At 33.2% G+C, this 16380-nt stretch overlaps 1 protein-coding gene across 11 annotated transcripts in view; it reads right to left on the bottom strand.

Moving 5' to 3' along the window:
* OXR1 (oxidation resistance 1) overlaps nucleotides 1-16380 on the bottom strand; it is a 479036-nt gene that overhangs the window by 24346 nt on the left and 438310 nt on the right. For 9 of the 11 annotated variants that reach the window (XM_017528983.1, XM_017528986.2, XM_037738704.1 and 6 more), the window contains 2 exons: nucleotides 14437-14605; nucleotides 11273-11435 (listed from right to left, as the gene is read on the bottom strand). In XM_017528983.1, the coding sequence (XP_017384472.1) occupies nucleotides 11273-11435; nucleotides 14437-14605 (332 nt within the window). Of the gene's footprint in view, nucleotides 1-2779; nucleotides 3142-11272; nucleotides 11436-14436; nucleotides 14606-16380 lie in introns of those variants that run through there. The other 2 variants (XM_017528994.2, XM_017528996.2) reach the window with 2 other exon arrangements.

The raw sequence follows: 16380 nt of genomic DNA, 5'->3' as shown, positions 1-16380 counted from the left end.
CATATTGTAAAATGGGCTTATAACTTCAAGCAAATTACAATTTATTGACAGACACTAACAGAATATGGCATATGAATGTATCGAATACATGAATAGTTTCAAATAAATGAATGATTAGAGATCAAAGTTTAAGCTATCAGAATAAACTATAAAACAGTCTTTGAAAAAAGAAAAGATAAGGAAACTTAAGCATGCTTTATCAATATGGCTCTTACTGAAGCTAACTGGCAAAAGGTTAATTTCATGCCATGCATTTTGTTAAGAGAGTATGATACTTATTAGTTATTAATGTATTTGTGATGTAAATTAACTTGTTTATAAAACAAAACAATCTCCAGTTAACACACAGGGTTTCTGTAAGGTCAAATGTGAAATATACACAAGGATTTGGAAAATTGTCAAGGTATCTACAGATACCTCAGTGATAAACTCTTTTACAGAGGTAGTAATAATATGGCCATATTATTTATTGGGTAAAGACGAAGAATTCTGAAAAGCTACAGATTACAAAGTCCAAAAAGTTAGATTTCATTTGCTCTAAAATACTGATTATTCTGTTAGATATATGTATTTTTCAGTTTAAAAGCATAAGAACACCTTGTCGCGCAAATCTTATAGGGATCCCAATCTACAAAATAGGTAAAAGAACCACTATCTTTTTATCCCAATTTTCTTAAGAGCTACCTGACCTACGGCTCCTAGAAGCTTTAAAGCAAAGAAAACAACTGGAAAATTGGGACTTCAACTTGTCTACACATCAAAACACATCATATTGTACTATTTCAGAAAAGCTTCAAAGTCATCCTGGTGAACTAAACTATGCGCTTGTCAAGCTGTCTCTGTACTCCATGACAACTTAGTTCAGTGACCACTCCATGCTTCAACTAGTCTTCAAAATGGGAAATAATTCTACTAAACTTTCAGGGTTACTGTGAGGGTTCAATTAAATAACATATATGTATAGGCAGAACTAATGACCAATGAGTGGAAAGCATTCTTGCTAAGACATGAGATAAAATATCTGACAAAATTATACAGCCTCCTGTAAGAAAGGACAGGACTTGGCTGGGTGAAGTGGCCTGTAATCCTAGCATTCTGGGAGGCTGAGGAAGGTAGATCTCCCAAGCTGAGCTCAGGAGTTCAAGTTCAGGTTGGACAACACGGCAAAATTCAGCACTATAAAAAAATACAAAAAAATTAGCCAGGCGTGGTGGTGCATGTTTGTAGTCCCAGCTACTTGCAGGGCTGAGGCAGGAACATCACTTGAGCCCAGGAGGCGGATGTTGCAATGAGCTGAGATCTTGCCACTGCATTCCAACCTGGGTGACAAAGTGAGACCCTGTTTCAAAAATAAAAACAAAAATAAAGAATGAACAGAACTTGCATGTGGTGACTGTAATAAGTCTAAGTGTTTGATGCACATTAATTAGACTGACCTATAAAATTCAGAATAGCCACAATTTATTTTGCCTCTATTTATAATAAACCATATTTAAGTCTTTGCAAACTAAGAATAAATGATTATTCAAATTTCAAATAAAAAAAATGTATAAATAGCTTCACTGTTCTTGTTTAAAAAAAAAAAACGGTGTTAACTGATTAATCTGGTAAATCTAATCACAAATTTTACAAATGCCATCATTTCAGTTATCTAAACCCCTCCGTGCTGATGTTACATATAAATACATTTTGAATTATAATTAAAAATAAAACCGGGCCGGGCGCGGTGGCTCAAGCCTGTAATCCCAGCACTTTGGGAGGCCGAGGCGGGTGGATCACGAGGTCAAGAGATCGAGACCATCCTGGTCAACATGGTGAAACCCCGTCTCTACTAAAAATACAAAAAATTAGCTGGGCATGGTGGTGCGTGCCTGTAATCCCAGCTACTCAGGAGGCTGAGGCAGGAGAATTGCCTGAACCCAGGAGACGGAGGTTGCGGTGAGCTGAGATCGCGCCATTGCACTCCAGCCTGGGTAACAAGAGCGAAACTCCGTCTCAAAAAATAAAAAAAATTAAAAAAATAAAACCTATTAAAATTTTAATATTTTGACAGGCTTAACATTTAAGGAAGACAAGCTGCTTTGGGGGCATCTTCCAAAGTCCTCATTGGATTTTAAATCATCTACAATTATAGTAAAAATAAAATAAACATTCATAAGGCAAAATATAATCCTGAATTACCACACAAAGAACAAAGGATATTTTATAACAATGTACACCTACAGAAAAATAACTAAAATTCATACAATAGTATGGTTGACTGAAATTTTCCTTACTAGAATATCTTTTAAAGATTTGTATTAGGTAGTATTGCCTGAAAACTTTTTGAATATCTTAAAAAACCTTTTTCTCAGGCTCTTAAAATTATAGCCTTAAACAATATTATAAAAAATAATCTGGTTTGAGATCCAGTCAATAATAAATTTACTCTGTTCAATTTATTTTTAAGCAAGAGAAAATTCTGAATATTTTTCTACAAAGTTAAGCTGAAATAAAAAAACATTAAGGCAGCAATTCAGATATGGTATCTTTCCTTTGGTGTAGAATAGAATACCCAAAACACTTAATATGAAACAAAATTACAGTCCCTTATTAATATCCCTTTTTGAAGATATTCAGAATTAACAGAAACAACTTCAAGGTACTTTCTACAATCATAAAATTTTGTATTCTATAAATATTCCCTATGCTTAAACTTTCAGAAATTGTATAATTTTTCATACTGTCACCATGAAAAGACTAGTATATATACAAATTAAAATAATTGACTAAGATTTACCAGAGTGTATTTATGATTAATTGGTTGATGTCTTCTCCCTTTTTTCCCATACCAGAGACGAGACATTTCCTTTCCAGGGCAAATTAAGTTACATAAAATCACGTAATAACTGTTTTCAAAAGCATTCTTCCTGTGTCAAAGATAAATTTCCAGCACCAGAGCCCTACTACAGTGACAAAACAGTCTGCTAGAGACAAAGATTTGATTGACAAGAGAGAGAACTAATCACAAAGTAGTATCCATAGCAATGATAGTCCTGAGTGGAGGCCGTAAAGCTGGGGAGGGAAGAGAGAATTTCCCATGCTTAAGTTTGGTTGCACTGTACCCAAATGTGCAAAGAAAAGGCTCAAAAGTTTAAAGATACAGAGCCTATATTTCCAAACATCACTACACGAAGAAATATACTAAAAGTAACCCAGTAACAAAAAAGTAGTAAATATAATTTACAGAGTCTCTGAAAGCACACAAATGATTTTAATGAACATTTTGTTGTTTGTTCATACAGTTATAAAATTATGTTCCTTACTTACAGCTAACAGTACTATAAAACTGCATCTTTTATGTGAACATTTTTTAAGCAGTAAGACGTCCTTTGTGGACACTTTCACCCTCATATTTTACAGAATAACTACGTAAAAACCAAGCCAATGTGCTACAAATAAATCCTACACAAATATTCAAAGTGATCTGAAAATTCCTTTGCCTGTTACACAGTCTGTTTTTAAATTGCATTTTATAGCATCTAATTTCTTGAAAAGGTAGTTATATTCACTATGCCTATATACACTTCATTATCCACTGATATTTTTAATATAACCAAAGAAGTGACTTTTAAAAAAATATAAATTACATATATAAGCTACAATTATCTAGAATTTTAATTAGAGTATCAATGTCATGATAATACATTTGAAAATTTCTTCCATTTTAAGGTAAAGCTGCTCCTTCCACTTTGTTGTATGTACACACGATGCCACCTCTTCACATACACACCACCTATTTAACACACAATACTGCATCCCAACCAACTACCCATCTCGTTCCTCCATATTCCAAAATGCACTCACACAGGGCACAGCACACCCCACAGCGAACACCCTACCTCCCCCACATACCAGCCATTTCTATTCCTCTCATTTAGCCCCACTACACTTATCCTAAAATCTCTCCCACTGTCCCTAACAGGCACATCATCATTATCTTCATACCAGGCTTAAAGTTCCCTTGTACATATAGTACACTGTGGTTATACTCCACCCCTCATCACAGAATCTCCTAAAAACAATCAGCAATATTATATAATTTAGTAGTGGTGGTGGTGGAAGCAGCATTTTGAAAGCTTGTCATAACTTCCAGGTACATTTTCTAAAATAACAAATATGATATATGTTCCAAAAGATGCTTAAATGAGATATTAGAAACAAAACAAAAAACCACCAAGCAAGGCACAGTCTATTCTGTTGGTTGCCTAGTCAACACCCACTCTTACACCTCCCTTTCTAAAGCAGCCTTGATTTTGCTCAAGTATCCTTCCAGCCACGTGTTTTTGAGGAGGCTGTCCCTCATCTCTGGACAGTTTACAGACCTAAATCAGTGGCTCTCAAATTTTAGCCTGCATCAAAATCACCTGGAGTATTTGTTAAACTAGAACGCTGGGCTCCAAAACAGTTTTTAATGAATCAGACTGAAATGGGGTCTGAGAATTTGCATTTCTAACAAATCCCAGGCGCTGCTGCTGCTGCTGATGGTCTGGGAACGACACTTCGAGAAACAACAGGTTTAAGCTATTCTGAGTGTGGTTTTCTGTTTCTCAAAGCCATCCAAATTTACAAACACAGTGTCTGGCAAACATAAAATGAGCTCAGTCTCACTCTTGCCCTTTCTGTTTTTGTAGTATTTAAAACACATATGCTAACTCATTTAAATTTGCCTAGATATCCAAGAGTTTGAAGCGAGTATCAGTCATTATTATAGGATGACAGGATACAAAACAAAGCACTTTTGAAAACATGACCAGTTTACAAATTGAACATAATCTGTTCTCACAATTCAGGTATTCAATTTAATAATCCTTTTCCTTTACTTTATTCAAACTGAAGTTATTAAATTACCTTATATCTCTTCCTATTTGAGTTGGGAATGGTATGATAGAAGCTATAATACATAATTACCCTACTTAATATTTATTATTTTATACTAGGTGAGACCTGTAATCCCAGGGCTTTGGGAGGCTGAGGCAGGAGGATGGATCACTTGAGCCCAGAAGATTGAGACCAGCCTGGGCAACACATCAAAACTCTATCTCTCCCAAAATAAAATAAAATAAAAAATAAAATAAAATAGCTGGATAAGGTGGGACATGCCTGTAGTCCCAGCTACTCAGGAGGATGAGGCAGTAGGACATTTTGAGCCCAAGAGTTTGAAAATGCAGTGAGCTATGAGTGTGCCATTGCATTCCGGCCTGGGCAACATAGCAAGACCCTTTCTCAAAAAATAATAAATTAAAAAATAAAGTAATATTTTAGAATTTTCATATTTAAAATCATAGTCTGTCATCCATATATCCTGTCTCTTCTCATAGTCTATATGACATACATATCTATATACATATATATAGATTTTTTCTCTTGAGACACAGTCTCACTCTGTTGCCCAGGCTGAAGTCAATGGCATGATCTCCACTCACTACAATCTCCATCTTCCAGGTTCAAGAGATGCTCCTGCCTCAGCCTCCTGAGTAGCTGGGATTACAGGCACACACCACCACGCCCAGCTAATTTTTGTGCTTTTAGTAGAGATGGGGTTTCACCATACTGGCCAGGCTGGTCTTGAACCCCTGACCTCAGGTGATCTGTCTGCCTTGATCGCCCAAAGTGCTGGGATTACAGGTGTGAGCCACCATGCCCAGCCTTAAGATTTTTTAATAGAAATGTTAAAGCTCATAACTTTGGGCTAGCAATTGAAGAATATTATTAATGGGAAAGCAAAGCACTGGTTCAACACTCTCCTGAGGTAGATACGTCTTCAAAATAACACCATCCGAGTCAAAACAGATCATATTAGGCATAAATCCTGGGTGTCAAATGCTCATAAGAGAAAACATGAATAGTCTAAAACTTTCATTTATAATTATACAGGGTCTCAACATAGAAATATACTCATAAATCACATAATAACAGAGATATGTTCTGAGAAATGCGTCTTTAAGCAATTTCTTTGTGTGAACATCACAGCATGTACTTATACAAACCTAAATAGTATATATAGTCTAGCATATAACTGGGTTACATGGTATAGTCTATTGCTTCTAGGTCATACCATATAGCACGTTACTGTACTGAATACTACAGGTGACTGTAACACACTTATAAGGACTTGTATATCAAAATATATCTAAACGTAGAGAGGGTAATGTATTACACTATGATGTTATGATATCACTAAGAGACAGCTCCATTATAATCTCAGGGGACCTGCTAAAATGTCATTATGTAGTGCATGACTGTATTATGAAAGTCAGTAACTATAAACTTATAAATTATAATTGAGTGTTTAATCCTTCTGATTTTTATCTTTTTCAGATTCATTAAATTTCTTCTGGAGTTATAATTTGTAATACTATTTGATTATTTGATCACTATAAAAAATTCCCTTTATCTGAGAAATGTGACTTCGCTATGTAGTGACTTTAGACACAGAATTCCTTCACTTTTGGACAAAATTAATTCTATGTGAATTTGGTGGCTAGACTGAGAAGAAATCATGAAGGTTTTGTGTGTTTAATGTATTAACTCAGTTTTAATTTTGGCGTTACTTGTACCTTAATAATAATTAAAAAATATGTTTAATAAAACAAACACCAGAATACTCACTGCCTCTCAGCTTAAAAAATAAGATATTAACCAAACAAGTGAAGTCTCCTGATAAGGTGCTTCTTAGGAGTTACAGCAATAACCACAGTTATGATCCTGACCACAACTTTACTTAATGACAGCTGTGAAAACAGAACTGGCTCCACATGACAATCACCACATAATAGTGAAAAACCAAATCCAACAATGTCATAATATGATAAATGTTATGGCCTAAAATGCTAAGAACAGGTTACATATTTTACATTTATAAAACTAAAATGAACAACACTAGATACTAAAGTCAAAATGGAAAGACTATAAATTATTTTTTAAAGTATCTAAACTGAAAGGCAGATTCCAACACATTTTGAATAATGGTATAGAGGTTTATATAGTAAGTAGTTAACATATTTACATTTATACTTAAATAACCTAAACTTTAATTATTGAGAAATGTTACTAATGCCATGCACCTAAAAAGACACAAGTTGTTTCAAAACCCCAAAATTGTACAGAATGTCTTTTTATTAAAACTTTGGCAAAGGCGAGAAGCAAGAAGGAAGCCAGAGCAATTTTATTCAAATACCAATCATTTTAAGAATGAAAAATATTGTTATACACTCTACAGACACACAATCTTAGTAAATTCATTCTTAAAATTTAATCAAAAAGTAAATGTGTGAGAAATTAAATAAATCAATAAAATCTGATTTAACAAAACCAGTTTCTTAGTTGTTTTTATTTATCATCTTTGGAGACCTTGATGCTTTGCTTAGGTTTGGAGTATGAGAGATAATGAACTACATGTGGTATAAAATTGGAGATGAAAAATTTTGGAAAGCTTTTTCTACCAGCTCTTATTCCAAAAGGAGTGAAAAGTCAATCCAAAGGAAGAGGGCCAAAAAGCAATTTTAGCATAAAAAACTCCATCTCTGAGGCCTGTGTGGTCAAGCAGCAAGACTGGCACACTGAACATGTGACACAATGAACCCCTCACTTTCAGAAAATTCTAGTATAGAGCCTTTAGAAGTTGGTACTTGGGGCAGATGCCAATATTGTCCAGTGGTATGGTAATGTCTCATGGTAAATGATGGCAGGATAAAAGTGAATCAACTTATAGTATTATCATTTTGACTTCATGATAAAAAAATTCCACATTTATTTTTACATTATAACAAACAAATAATGAAGCTGAATGAAAAGGTTTACATGAATCTTGGACTTCAAAGATAATTTGAGCTTATTGTGGTGTTCACTCCTTTAGGCTATACCACTGGATGTTTGGGCTTGGGGACTTGTCAAACATTAAATTTTAAAGGGTATTTACTGAACAAAGTTGAAGACCAAGTTCAAAGATCATTAACTTACAGCCTGGTATGTTTTTTGATTTCCCTCTCCTTGTCGTGTCTCTGAATACACAACATGATGGAAGTCCTGTGGTATGTAAGGGAGCTACACCAGCATTAATTGTATCTGCGTGGCTGCTACTGAGGAGAAAATATATTTTCTTAAAAATCAAGGCACAAAATGATTAAACAAACCTTTCTCCACAGTGAATCAAATTTATGTTTTTGATGCAGCATCACAGATAAAAGGAATATGACAAATATTTTATATAATATAACTTGTATGACAGGGACTCAAAAATTGAACTATATTGCAATCAATATAGTCTAAAGACTCTTCCACAGTCTTAATACTGTATATGTTTAACACAACACCTGAAGTTGTGGCATGGCATAGTATACTAGTTTTCCCACTTTGATTGCACAATGTAATTATCTAGGTAGCCTTAAACAACACTGATAACTAGGCCCTATCCCCAATTATTCTCATTTAATTCATCTGATTTGTGACATCAGCAATGAGATCTTTGAAAGTTGGCTATCATGATGCAAAGGTTCTGCCAAAGTTGAGCACTTGGTATGCTGGAAAAGGTATAGACTCTGAATTAGCGATTAACCACTATGATTTACTACTATGAGAATTTTAGCCAAATAAAAAACGAGCTTAGAGAAATTATCTGTAAAATAAAGATGATAATCTATACTTAAACACATTGATCTAGATCTAACAGTTATTCAAGAGGTAGAATGACATGTTAATAGACACACTATGGGTATGCAAACAGCGAATGCCAGCCTATGCGACATTCTACAAAAAAAAAGTCTGATTTCTTAAAAACTGAAATAAAAAAACAAAGCAAAGCAATGGAGGAGGAAACTACATTTAGAGAGACTTAAGAGATATGTTAACTAACTGCAACATTTGGGAGCTTAGCTGGATCATTACTCAACACACAAATTGTAAAAATACAAACTGTATATATTACAGGTATTTTAAATATTTTATGACATTTGAATAACAATGAGCAATTGGAGAAAAGGAAAGACATAGAAGAAATAAGTTGATAAAGGTGAATGACTGGTATATGTGAATTTATTTTAATATTAATCTTTTATTTTTGTATATTTATTAAACAAAAGTGTTATCATCAGGAAATAGCAGATGTCAATAGGCACTCTGCCTAATCTTCACCTCAGGACTTGCCTGACAATTTGTTAAAATGCCATTAGAGCATTTCTATTTTTCAGTGAAAAGGCATAAAAACAATCTGTATCAAAAAAGCAGAAAGTAATTTTTTTCACAGAACTACAAAACTCCACATCAAACAGTATCCTCACTATGCAGGATATACTTACTGACTTCCTGTGTTGAATACTGGCAGAAATCAGGGAGACTGTAATAAGTAGTTCCTTCTCAGTTATAAGGTAAAGTTATCAGATCCCCAAAAGCACAACTCATAATGCACATTTCTTTTATTTGAGTATTATAACAAAAACATAAGTTTGGTTCACGGTGGATAAAGGTTTCTTTAATCATTCTGTGTCTTAATTTTCTAAAAACATGCTTTCTCATCAATAGCAGCCATGCTGATGAAATTAATCCAGGCATAGCTCCTTTACCCCAAAGTACTCTTTATCATGTGGTGTATGAAGCGATACTACAAAAAGAAGAAATGCAGTCCTCTACACATCTTGATTAATGAGAATGGTATTTCTCAGATCCTTTCTCCCCAGGGCCTGTCAGGCAGTGGGGGGCTAAGGGAGGGATAGCAAGAGGTGGGGGAATAGGGGAGGGATAGCATTAGGAGAAATACCTAATGTAGATGATGGGGTGACGGATACAGCAAACCACCATAACATGTGTATACCTATGTAACAAACCTGCATGCTCTGCACATATACACCAGAACTTAAAGTATAATAATAATAATAAATTTAAAAAAATACAGCTCAAGGATTTTTTAAAAAAAATATGTAATTACCCAAGGAACCACCACCAAGGGTAAGATATAGAACATCTCTAGAACTCAGTAAGTTCCCTCCTGCCCCAAGCCACCCTGTCACACTCCAGTATCCAGTAGTGTGATGGATTTCTGACTAGTTTTGCCCTTTTGAAATTCGTGTAAATGAAATTACACAGAATATGCTCATTTGTGTCAGGCTTCTTTTACTCAATGTATTTTTAAGATTCATCCATGTCGTTGCCTGTACCAGTAGATCTTTTTTATTGTTATTTGGAATTCTGTAAGTATTCAAAAATTTATTCATCCATTCTCCTGCTAGTAAGCCTTTCCAATTTTTGGGCCATTATGAATAAAGCTGGTACAAAGATTGACAACGTTGGTTTAAGTATTAAAATAACTCAAAATATATGCTCAATATGTTTCTTCTTTCCCTCCCTTATATTGGAGACACAGCAGAAACTGATGCTGTATATACCACACAGAATGAAATTAGACACATTCAAAATCAAGTCTGCATTTTAAACAAAAGACATACCATGTATACCTTCAATTATTATACATGTTAAGTGCATGCACAATACATTCATACCACATTAACAACCACAAACATTAACACCAAATGAATAACAACATTTGATTACATTTATTACCACATTTTAGCATCTGCTCTATATTTTCTAATGGATCAAGAAGAGATTAATCTAGGCCACACCAACATATATTGTCACTCTACCAGCCCTACAAGATAAAGCATGTAAAATGTAATATGTAATCTTAAAATATATCTAAGAGGGGTTACAAAAAGTTCGTATTACTTTGGACCATTTAAACAAGTTCAGTAAATTTGAGCACATAAAGTTTCCACTACTTTGTAAAATTAGCACCTGCTTTTTTCCTTAAAATCGTTACTGAAAAATTTAAGTCAGGATAATGTTTAGGTCTAAAATCTAGAAAGTAGTAGTAATTTGTGTAGATGTCATGCAAATACTACGCACAGATGTGTTAAATGACTGCTGTATCTCATCCATGAAGGAGATATTTCCTTCTTTGCCATAATGTTAATCTTTCCTAAACTAAATATTCTATAATACTGTCAATAAAAGTTCATTTTATTGCTGATGGGTTTTCTAGTATTTTAAAGCAAAAGCAGAATGGCAAATACAGTATTAAAGTTACTACTCAGGTTCATTCAATAATCACACATATACATGGATAAACCTTTAAAAAATCCTCTTTTGTGTAAACATCATTTAAACTTTATACTACCATAAAGCTAATAATTCATATAAACTCAAAAGATTACTAAAATCTTGATATATTTCTCCTTACCTCCCATTCTCTGGCTGCTGCTTGATTACTAGAATCCTCAACTGTTTCAGACTCCTCAATCTTTTTTACTACTATAAATCCAGGTTCTCTTGTATATTCGCCAGTATCTTCTGCATATATTTCTGGACTCCACTGAATGAAGAAGGCATACAAGTGATCTGTCCTGTTAGGAGAAGTAGCTATTAATACATCTAGTATTTTGTGCTGCTAGAATTATAAAATTATATTTGTAAAATATCTTAATAAATCTTGAAGACTTAAAATGTACACAAAATGTATGGTTTTATATTAATATAAAATGATTTACTATCAGGAAGCCATTAACTTAAAAATTTTATTTGGCTATATTGTCAGGTTGTTGTTTAGAAAACTAAATTAAAATTTTCCTTTGCATGTTTTTGACTAGTTCAGATGCTGTATATAATAATGCTTTACTTCTTTAAAGACACTAGTGATGGAAAAGGAAATAAGATACACAAGTTTGACCTCATTTGCAATAATCTAATGATCTAAAATACAAGTAAACAATTTATTAATGGCCTATATTGAAACATTATATAGAATTTTCCAAGTTAATAGAAATGTAATGTCCTTAACTTTTAAATGATACTAGGAATATACAATGCTGAAGGATAGATGATCTAATCTTAGAAATCTTGTGTTCTCCTTTCCAATGTTTTGTTTACTACTGCAAAGCCAGTTGTTGCATTCCCTGTTAAACATATTTGAGAGTCACAAACATATTTCAAATATCTAGGTTTTACTGGTTTTAGTTAACATGTTTTTGAAAATTGATCACATAACTCTCAGCTAACATACCAGTTAATAACCACAGTTCTGGAAATTATATTTTCAATATAATAATTTTTTAAATTGCCATTCCTTATGTGGCAGCTAACATATTTAAAAGGTGCTACATTTATCTTCCAATGTAACATCTTATATTTTTATCAATTTCTTACTATCTAAATAGCAATTTTCTTAAGTTTTATGTCTACAATATAGATCAGAATCCTAATAATACTAGTTTGTAATGAATATTAGCCAAGATACAAGAATGAATATTAAAATAGGAAAGTACACATAAACATTAAAATAAAACGAAGAATAATGAGAAAAACTAATTTTTTATGTCCATTTTAACTAAATACAGTAACGTTTTTCATTGCAGTGATTTCATCATCACTGGAAAGTTTGAAGATCTGTTTCTGTCCTTTCTAGGTATTCATCAATTATGCAAATCATATTTTAAGATTAAGCCAATGTTGTAGAAGACACACATTGTACTTATTGTATATTTGGTGGTGTGGGAAGAGGGAGAGGAGCATTATCATTTTATGCCTAAAAGCAGTAGTCTTCCAACATATAAAGACTTTCTAAGAGGTACACAATCACATAAGACGGAGCTAAGGGAATCAATTTGCGTATCTCCAATTTCCATTTGTTACTCTTTACTCATAATAATCTGCCTAAAAACAGTATGGTCAAGATATTTTACAGATTCCCTATTAACTGCTTTCATTAAAGCACTGTTTCTAATTTATATAAGAAGGGCATATCTTCACCTATTCAGAATTTAGAATGGTACATGCACTACAGTATAAAAACTTCCAGGCTGCCCAAGTTTGGTGTTGAGACAGGAAATGATTATACAAACTGGGTAATAAGTCATTCTGTATGTCAGGTGGTTTCTCATTAATTGATTTCCACAGAACTAAAGGTGTTTTCAATGGAGTTGTTCACTGATCATCACTAAAAATATTCCGACAAAAATGACTAATTATTGAAATTATATAGAAACAAGTTTAAAGAATTGATGACATTATTAAAATAAATTTCTCTTCAGTCTTATTGACTTTTCTATGAACAAAGCTTCTCAGTACTTAGAAAAATAAAAGCGAGAGGCAGAACTGATGCTGAGTCCTATCTTATCCTTTTAATGAAACATATTTATCTATCAATGGATATAGAAAAGGTCCATCTATATATCCTTAGACAAGCATTTCCTATGATATTTTACTTTTTACATGTAATACCTTTGTTCAGCAATATCTTTTCAAGTATGTTAGCGTAGCATTATCTTAGAAAGCAGAGATAGTATGTTACTGAGAAGGAAAGGGTAACCAGGTTTAATGTCATTATAAAAGATTCAGGTTCCCTAAACTTATGGTTCCTCTTCTGCAAAATAACCCAAGGCATGTGCAGCTGTCACTTGGCCTTCTTCACATCCTTTGTGGGAAAGGAGGTACAGAGAACTCACACAATTGCTGATGCTCTGATTACTGTATTTTCGTGCTTCCTCCCAGCACGCATCAAATGGAGGCAAACTAAGTTGTTGGCTTGCAAGTAGCCTAAAACCTTAAACCCTTTACTATTTTTACAACAGTCACAGAAAATTTTTGTAAAAATGCAATTTCAATATACACACACACAGATATGTAAATGTGGTAAGTATATGTGGTTTGTTGCAAATAAATATAATAGAGGATAAAAATATAGTATCTTATATTGTATAAGGTGGTATTACGAAAATACAAGTTTAAGGAGAAAAAGTAATGATGCAATGTCTAACTGGTAGTTTTTAAGTGGATAATGGTAGAGGAAATGTTATGATGTTTCATTTATACTGGATATAAGTAAAAGTTTTTACTTAAAATGTAAAAATTTACAAGATAATACAACAGAATCTTAAACAATTGCTTAAAACTTATGATGAAAAATTTAATTGTGCGAAGAGTATACACAATATTGTGAAGACCACTACATCCTTTTAGTAGATAATTTGGTGTCATGTATATAGAAGGCATTTAATGAATATCTGAGGAAATTTTAACATAAAGGAGTTGTATACCATTACCTGCCTTCAGGAAGGAGCTATATCAAATAATATTTTGATGAATCTTCTTGCTCCAAGGTATCTTAAGTTTCTTTACTACCCAAACTGGATATTTGTTCACATTTTTAAATAATAAACTACAAAAGGGAATGCAATTAAAAATGGGGTAAATTATAAAGTAGGAGCAAAATTATTTTAAATAGACTTATTATCTACTTTTAATCATAAACTATGTTTCAATAGTTTGTCATTGGTATTTTGATAAACAAAATAATTTTAGTTCAAAGAATCTCAATAATGTTCTCAAGTTGTTGTATGGGTTTCTTACCTTTCTTGTGGCACAGCAAACCAATATTCATGTTTCTTATCTCTCTGTGCATACTGCTGCATTGTAGCACTTGCTTGAGATACAAATGTTTTCCTCATTGGTTTTCCAACTCTGAGACACAAGAACTTATGTAATCGATGCCTTCTCTTTTCTTTTAAAAGTGCAGGACCTAGAATTGAGATGCAAACAGTGTTTATTCAATATTCATACACCAAGTTTAAGTAGTTTAGGTAATTTTACCTTCAAAATTCTGACAAATAATTACAGAATAAAACCTCACTTTACTGGTACTAAAGTAAATTTTCTTAAGTAACTTATATTTTTTTCCTTCAAAGATAAAGTCACAGATACAACACATGACTAAACTTAACAAAAGAGCCAAGTTAATGAACAAAAATTATGTCTAAGAACATTAAGAAAAAAATGTAAAAGTTTAAGAAGATTATTACATTTTCAACAATCATACTAATACACACACACGTATTATATATACAATTTTCTACATATTCTCTGTCAGTCTTTTAGAATGACATCTAAACAACTGTAGAATTTTTAAAGGCATACTTAACATGGCTGTTACAGACAAAAATGTAATGAAGTTTCCAATGCTTTTACATGTATACAAAATTGAAATAAAACTTTAGTCAACAATATATTAGATTCTGCCACCTGTTTGGACAGTTAATTAAGACTGAATTAGTTCTAACTCTTCTAACCAGAGATGCTGATAAAGAGTATACTGAGGGTCTAAATATAGAGGTGAGTTCAGGAACCCAGACATTAATTAGCTTACGAAGGCAGCACACTGTGGATGAAAGAGCACTTAGTTAAAGTAAGGCGATCTGGGTACTCATCATGGCTTTTTTTCTGGGCAATATTACACAAGGTAGATAGTCTATGGGAACCCCACTATTATCATGTGGTTAAAACGATGAACTTTCACCATTCTTCTCACAATTGTACTAGACAATTTTATATGTATTACACAATTTTATTATAAAGTCATAAAGATCAGAAAGTTTGAATATTTCTCTATTACAGAATAACAAGTAACTTAAAATTACTTAAAACTACCCCCCCAAAAAAGTAACCAAATGGACAGTTTAGAGATATCTGTTTAAAAACATCTACCAGGCCAGGCTCAGTGGCTCAGGCCTGTAATCTCAGTGCTTGAGAGGCCAAGGCAGGTGGATCATGAGATCAGGAGTTCAAGTGCAGCCTGCCAACACGTGAAACCCTGTCTCTACCAAAAATACAAAAAATTAGACAGGTGTGGTGGCCCGCACCTGTAATCCCAGCTACTCAGGAGGCTGAGACAGAAGAATAGCTTGAACCTGGGAGATGGAGGTTGTAGTGAGCTGAGACTATGCCACTGCATGCCAGCCTGGGCAACAGAGTGAGACTCCGTATCAAAAAAAAAAAAAAATCTACCAATATTTCTCCTTTTAATATTTGGTTATAATAGAACCTCCCCATTCCCATTAAACCCTGAACCCCCACAAGAAAATTAGTCCACCACATTATCAAGTTAAATAGAATATTATGTTTTTCAAAGGTTTCATAATATAAGGCAACTAACATGTGTAGTCAAAGATGCAATCAAAGATCTTCAAAATATAAGGTAACTGTCAGATAGATGCATCTTCTCTCTTTGAAGTTTTGAAAAATGCTGGACAGAGTTCTTTAAAATGTCTTAAGAATAGAGATTACTAATAACAACTGGATGTCTTAATATGTAAATGGTTAAATTTTAGGGTCATTAAAGTCATGTTTTCAAAGAAGTGTAATGACATATGAAAAGGCTCGTGACATTAAGAAGTGAAAAAAGTAGGATACAAGTATTATTTTGTTCTATAAGAAAGATAAAAATATCAAATGTTAACAATGATCATCTCTGAGTGATGAATTCCAGGTGTTTTCTTTTTTTTGAGACGGAGTCTCGCA

The sequence above is a fragment of the Cebus imitator genome, unplaced genomic scaffold, assembly GCF_001604975.1.
Source record: "Cebus imitator isolate Cc_AM_T3 unplaced genomic scaffold, Cebus_imitator-1.0 Scaffold56, whole genome shotgun sequence".
Taxonomy (NCBI): Eukaryota; Metazoa; Chordata; class Mammalia; order Primates; family Cebidae; genus Cebus; species Cebus imitator.
Note: the sequence above shows the minus strand (reverse complement) of the source record. Positions and strands in the feature narration are given on the sequence as shown.